Below are 7,205 nucleotides of genomic sequence, written 5' to 3' on the forward strand. Positions count from 1 at the left end.
GATACATACCTCCTATGCAGCTTTTCTTAGGCATGAGGGCAGGATATTCCCAGCTAACATCAAGCAAGGACCAAGATCATCATTTTGCAGTAAGGAAACATCAGCGAATGGATCCAGCTGAAGAGTAAACGTTTGCAGGGAGCTTTGTAATTCTGGGTCAGCCCTAAGATGCGCTACACAATATGACCCCCAGGACACCAGGAATGGTAAAAATGCAAGCTAAATGACAAGTGGCAGGGAACAGTAGGGTTGTCTGGCATGGCTCGCAGAATCCGTATTCTGTTCAACTTTGGGCTCGGATGCACTCTTCCTGGATGACCAGGACTTCCCAAAAGCAGTCTATGTGGGAAAACGCTCCCTAACTGAGATGATGGCAGAAGACAAAAGACTTCTTGAAGGAGTCTGTTTATCCTGTTTTCTCCATTCTGTCTGGACTTCTGCATCGGTAGTTGCTCTGGTCTAAGCCCCCAGAACCTACCCTTCCCACCATTCCCACGTAACAGTGATGCTGTTGCTCCCACTTCCCGTTAATTGCCAACCTTCCCTCCAGCTTCTACTTCTTTCTTCTTCTCTCTACCCCTTCCATCTATGCATAGCCGTTTCCTTCTCTGGCCAAATCTTCAAAACATTTTCTCCTTTTATTTCCCTTCTTCTTTTTTTTTTTTTTTTTTTTCCCACACACTCAGAGTAACAGTAAGAGCATGTGTAATTTACTTTCTCTGAGGAAACAGCCTGAGCCTCTTTAGAAATTCATATTGCGCTCAGGTTAGAGTCCCTCAAATAGTTAAGTTCATGGTTTTTTGCCAGAATTGACTTATTTTTCTATTGACTTATTTTATTTTTTGTTTTTATTAATATTTTTATTTTTATTAATCATTAATTTTATTCACTATTACTCTTTTTGAATTTTTATTTAAATACTATTTGTATTTATTTTGAACTGTCATGGCAGTATGATGAAGTCCCTGGTGACTGGAGAAAGGTAACATCACATCCATTTTCAGAAAGGGTTAAAAAGATGGCTCCATGAACTCCCAACCTGTCAGTCTCACTTCTGTGACGAGGAAGATGATGGAGCAAATCCTCCTGGATGGTATGCTTAGTCACATGGAAGGCAGGGAGGTGATAAGGGAGAACCAGCATGGCCTCGCCAGGGGCAAATCCCGCTTGATCAACCTGGTGGCCTTTTATGACGGTGTCATTGCATCAATGGACAAGGCAAGAGCCTGCAGTGTCCTCTATCTGGACGTCAGTAAGGCATCTGATGTGGTAGCCCACAGCACCCTTCTCTCCAAATTGGAAAGATATGGTTTTGATGGGTGGACTTTTTGATGGATGAAGAATTGGCTACAGGATCGAGTCCAGAGAGTGGTGGTCAATGGCTCCATGTGCGGATGGAGATCGGTGATGAGTGGTGTTCCCCAGGGATTGGAGCTAGGGCCAATAATCTCCAGTATCTTCATCAAGGATATTGACAGTGGGGTTGAGTGCACCCCCAGCAAGTTTGTGGATGACACTAAGCTGTGGGGTGTGGCTGACACACCGGAGGCATGGGATAACATCCGGAGGGACCTAGACAGGCTTGAGCAGTGGGGCCAGGAGAACTTTATGAGGTTCAGCAAATCCAAGTGCAAGAGCTTGCACCTGGGTAGAGGCAACCCCCATTACCAGTACAAGCTGGGGGATGAAAGGGTTGAGCACAGCTCTGCTGCAAAAGACCTGGGGGTACTGGTGGATGGGAAGCTGGACGTGAGGCAGCAATGTGCCCTCGCAGCCCGGAAGGACAACCGTATGCTGGGGTGCGTCAAAAGATGTGTGGCCAGAAGGTCGAGGGAGGTGATCCTGGCCCTCTACTCTGCGCTGCTGAGGCCTCACCCGGAGTACTGTGTCCAGATGTGGAGTCCTCATTACAGGAGAGACACGGACCTGTTGGAGTGCATCCAGAAAAGGGTGACAAAAATGATCCAGGGGATGGAACACCTCTCCTACGAGGACAGGCTGATAGAGCTGGGGCTGTTCAGCCTGGAGAAGAAAAGGCTGTGAGGTGACCTGGTAGCAGCCTTTCAGAGTCCAAAGGGGAGCTACAGGAAGGAAGGGTTTGGGCTCCTTGCTGGGAGAGCAACGCAAAGTCCGTGGTGATAGAACAAGGGCAAATGGTTTCAAGTTCAAAGAGGGTAGACGTAGGTTAGACGCAAGGAAGAACTCTTTGACAGTGAGGGTGGTGAGGCACTGGAAGAGGTTGCCCGCCAATGTGGCTGACACCTCATCCCTGGAGACTTTCAGGCTGAGGCTGGTAAGGCCCTGGCCAACTTGATCTAGCTGTGGGTGTCCCTGTTCATTGCAGAGGAGCTGGACAAGAAAGCCTTCAGAGGTCCCTTCCAACACCAAGGATTCTGTGATTCTACGAAGTTTTCCGTGTGGATAATGGTCTTGCAAACAGCCTTTCTCGAGCCAGTGAGAAGGATCTGCCTCACCATGTCCACTTCATCTTTCCAGTGGTGTAGCTGTTCAGACTCAAGACTTCTCAAGCAGTGGTCCCCAGGGAGCCAGTACTGGGGCCAGTCTTGTTTATTGGTGAACTGGATGATGAGATTGCGCGCACCCTTGGGAAGTCTGCAGGTGACAGATGCAGATCAAAGGGCTGAGGCCAGTTGTAGGAGGCTCAGCAAGACTAAGTGCCAGGTCCTGCACTAGAGGCACAACAAGCCCATGCAGAGCTACAAGCTTGGGGCAGAGTGGGTGGCGTACGTGGCGGAGAAAGATCAGGGGGTGTTAGTCTACAGCCATCCGAACATGTGCCAGCAATGTGCCCAGATAGCCAAGAAAGCCAAAGGCATCCTGCTTTCTATCGGTAACAGTGTCGTCAGCAGGCCCAAGGAAGGGATTGTTCCTCTGCACTTGGCAACAGTAAGGCTGCACCTGGAGTACCATGTTCAAGCATGGGACCTTCACTACCAGAAAGACACGGAGATGCAGGAGCATCCAGAGCAAGGCAGTGAGGCTGGTGAAGGGTCTGGAGCACCAGCGTCACTTTTATAGGGAGCGGCGGAGAGAACTGGGATGTTTGGTCTGCAGGAGGCTCAGTGGAGACGTTATCGCTCTCTACCAGGACCTGAGGGAAGGCTGTGGCAAGGTGGCGGTTGGCCTCTTCTCCCAGGTAACGGCAACAAGACGAGAAGGAACAGCTTTAAGCTGCACCAAGGGAGGTCCCGGTTGGATCTGGGAAAGCTTCTTCTTGGAAAGAATGGCCAAGAGCAAGAACAAGAATGGCACTGGAACAGGCTGGGCTGCTCGGGGAAGTGCTGGAGTCACTGTCCCTGGGGTGTTCAAGAAACGTGTAGATGTGTCACTTGGGGACAGGGCTTGTTGGTCTTGGTGGTGGCGGGGTGGCAGTTGGACGGTTGGAGGCAGGGCGACATAAGATAGGCAGGTGGAATCCTTGGGAAACGTAGAGATCAAATGGAAGAGATTAGGCAATTGGGAAGACAAATGAGTGGGATATGGACCTCAGCTGCTGCCATCTCAGAGGGACCCTGGGAACAAGATGGAGGCCAGTGCAAAGCGTGTGCAGGCGTGGGGTGGGCAGGAGGAGGCAGAGCGCCCTACCCAGGCTCCACCTCACAGGCGTGTCATGGTTCCAGAGGTGGGTGGGGTGCACCGTGGCGCCATCACAATGGAACTCAATTCTGAGCTCACGGGGTGGTCCCACCTCTGCTATTGCGGTCGTGACCAGCGTTTAGCGATGATGGTTGACGGCAGCTCTCTCTTTGTCCCCGCTACCCTTGTCCTTCTCTACGGCCTCATGTTTCTGGTGGCCGGAATCTCCCTGCTCACCGTGATCCCAAACCTGCAGGTAGAGGAGATATGAGGCTGGGGGTGACTTGTGGCTGGGGGTGACTTGTGGCTGGGGGTGAGAGCCGGGGTCAGGTGTGTGGGACCCCTCAGGAGTGTAACTGTGCCCTGTCCATGTGCCCGTAGGCCGGCAGAAAATGCTTTTGGTGGAGGAGATGGTGGCGGCAAGCAGCGGCACCAGAGCCAGGTGAGTCCTCGGAGGGTCAGCCTGAGCCCCAGGCTTGCCCAGGAGCATCCATCCCCAGGCACGGCCTAGCCTCTGGGAGCAGCCGAGCCGCCGCGGCCCAGAGCCTGGCACAGTGCAGCCTGGCCAGATGGGCCCAGGGCAGGGGCATCCAATCTTTTGGCTTGCCTGGGCCGTGGTGGGTGCGTGCTCAGGGCTGGGCTGGGCCTGTTGGCGGGGCAGAGCTGCGGGTGATGTGGAGCAGAAGCTGGGCTGCCGTGACAGCTGTGCCAGGCTGCATGAGGCCCGCGGTCCTCGCATTGGACGTGCCTGGCCCACAGCATCCCCGGAGCCCCCGGCCCACCGTGGCTCAGGGCCTCTCCCTTTTTTGCAGGTGCTGAGAGACAGGCAGGCAGGCACAGCAGTCCCCGGAGCGAGCCATGGTGCCCCTGCAGTAAGGCTGACCAGGAGCTCCAGCAGCTGGTCCTGTCGGGACTGCCTGGGTGCAGGCCTGTGCTGGGCCCCGACTTCTGGCAGGCGGCCTGGAGGGACCTGGAGGAACTGGTGGAGCAGAACAGCCTGTCGTGCCACTGTTGCAGCTCTCGTGAGGTTCGTTGCTGCCCCAGAGAAGGCTATGGCAATTCCTTGAGTGTGCCTGGCAGGGCACTGACAGAGCCAGTGCCAGTCTGCAGCCCTGGATTTGTGTGGAGCGCTAGAGCCCCCAAAGCCCTGAGCATGCGTGTGGCACGGAAAAGCCTGCAAGTGCAGCTAGGGGCCCTGCCCAAACGGCCCTTGCTCTCCCAGCAGCAGGCAAGGAGAAGGCCATGCCGCTCTGTCCTGCCCAAGCTCATCAAGCCAGGGCAGACTCAGCCTCTGCTGCAGCACCATCTGAGCCCCTTGCTGCAGGTCGAGGGTGACTGCACGGCAGGCAGCATCCTTAAGAAGCAAGGGCGGAAACAGTGGGAGGGCCCCAACCCCCAACCCTACTGAGATCTCCCAGAACCTGCTGGTGCCATGCCCCATGCCCCCCACTGCTTCTGCTTCCCCAGCATGGGGGTCTTACTGGGAATCTCATCGAGTGTGTACCCTATTTCCAGGGCCAGGCTGAGGCACGGCGGCATCCCGGGAAGAAGCAGCAGGACCACCAGGGCCACCCCAAGGAGTCAGCAAAGATTCCTTTGCCTCTGGGTGCAGCACCTAAGGAGACACAACGTCCAGCAGCTGCTGCAGCACTTCCAGGCCCAGCCAGAGCAACACTGCAGAAGGACAGCGGCGCTCAAACGGACACCTCAGACCTGCTTCTGGCTGACGCTGAAGCTACCGGGAGGCAACGCCACTGTGCAGTGCCTGACAACATCTCAAAGCCACAGCTCAGTCAGATGTCTTGCATGCAGGTCTCCGTGCACACAGCCAAAAAGTGCCTGGACGTCAATCTCCACGTCTTCCCTGAGGCAGTTCGGAGGCCCACAGAACTGCTGCAGCATCCACAGCCAACACATGGTGCCCCGGTCTCCACACTCAAAAGGAAGTGCCCCCTCCATCCTGACCAGGTCCCGCGGCAGCAGCATGGGGCCAGGGCACCAGGATGCCACCGCGCTCCCACGTACTTCTGCAGCCGTGAGGCTTGGTTCCTGCCCGAGGAGGAGCGCGAGGCCCTGGAGCTGCACACCTGCTCCATGAAGCAGAAGCACCCTGGGAACCAGCCAGCAGCGTCCTGGGAGAAGGAGTCCACCAGCACATATAAGACTGCACCATCTGAGGCAGACTGGGCTGAGGCAGGTGCCAAAGGACACAAGCGGTGGCCCTGGTGCAAGAATTGCCCTGGGAGAGGCGAGAGCACCTGGAGCACCAAAGCAGAACGCAGCAGCTCTCCACCTGGCAGCGTAACGTTCTGAGCAGCACAGGTTGAACACCACCACCTGCCACAGCTGACCATTACAGCTGTGCCGTGACCATGTTTGTGGCTCCAAGAAATCGTGCCACTCGCACCACGCCCGGGATGCTGCGGCCGTCCCAAGTGCGGCCACGACCCCCAGACACTACATCGTCTGGGGGAAGATGTGCCTGTTGCCCTAAACGCCAAGGATCTCTGTCTCTAAGCCCATCTATCTGGCTTGAGAGGAGACGAAGGGCCAGGCTCAGCAGTGCCCCTTCTCTCAAAAGAAACCTTTATTTTTTAAAATAAATAAGCTTATTTACTTGTGCCAAAGGGCTTTCTCTGTGGGGGCCTCCTTGGGAATCGAGGGGGGCGAGGGGAGGTGGGCTCAGGAGTGCCAGGGAAGGTGTGCTGTCCCATAGGAGGACAGAGACACCCGGGATGCTGCGGACGTACCAACTGCGGCCATGACCCCCAGACACCTCATCCCAGCTCTGCTTGGATGGCACGCATCACCCCTCCAGCCTCATGTCTCCCACAAGCCACACCAGAGTGCTTGGGAGCTATAGGTTCCCCAGACCCATGAGCTCGCGCTCAGGAAGACTCTGGGGCTTGGAGAAACTCCAGGCTGAAGGCAGACTAAGCAGGAGGCAGAGAACACCCCTCTGAAGGTGAGAGGGCAGCCTGGGAGCTCTGTCTCACAGCAGCCATTCTGCTAAGCAGTGGCAGGATGCAGGACAGCGTCACCCGCTCCTCCCAGTCTCCAGCCATTCCCATCCTCTTTGCTGTCTACAGCCGGGCATGCAGAGAGCTGTGAAAGGTTTTACCATAGCTGTCTGGATTTCTTGAGTGGATGGGAATGCCGCCAGGGGACACCTCAGGTAAGTGAAAAGTGCTTTCTTCACGTGGGTGTGTGTCTGCTTCTCCTCACTGCCCTCTTTCTAACAAGGCTGAGAGCTTGGGGTATAAATGGAGCACATGTGCTCTCCGCTGCCGGCCTCACTCTGGTCCCCATACACATGATACATACCTCCTATGCAGCTTTTCTTAGGCATGAGGGCAGGATATTCCCAGCTAACATCAAGCAAGGACCAAGATCATCATTTTGCAGTAAGGAAACATCAGCGAATGGATCCAGCTGAAGAGTAAACGTTTGCAGGGAGCTTTGTAATTCTGGGTCAGCTCTAAGATGCGCTACAGAATATGACCCCCAGGACACCAGGAATGGTAAAAATGCAAGCTAAATGACAAGTGGCAGGGAACAGTAGGGTTGTCTGGCATGGCTCGCAGAATCCGTATTCTGTTCAACTTTGG

The 7,205-nt window shown here is 55.1% G+C and overlaps 1 protein-coding gene across 1 annotated transcript; it reads left to right on the forward strand.

The window, feature by feature from the left end:
• The first annotated feature begins 3,400 nt into the window (after positions 1–3,400).
• LOC101748927 lies at positions 3,401–6,224 on the forward strand. The gene is made up of 4 exons (XM_040656240.1): positions 3,401–3,853; positions 3,979–4,039; positions 4,410–4,624; positions 5,113–6,224. The coding sequence occupies exons 1-4, from the start codon at positions 3,545–3,547 to the stop codon at positions 5,908–5,910; spliced, it is 1,383 nt and encodes a 460-aa protein (XP_040512174.1). The 5' UTR covers positions 3,401–3,544; the 3' UTR covers positions 5,911–6,224.
• The last annotated feature ends 981 nt before the right edge of the window (positions 6,225–7,205 follow it).

The sequence above is a fragment of the Gallus gallus genome, chromosome Z (genome assembly GCF_016699485.2).
Source record: "Gallus gallus isolate bGalGal1 chromosome Z, bGalGal1.mat.broiler.GRCg7b, whole genome shotgun sequence".
NCBI classification, from domain to species: Eukaryota; Metazoa; Chordata; class Aves; order Galliformes; family Phasianidae; genus Gallus; species Gallus gallus.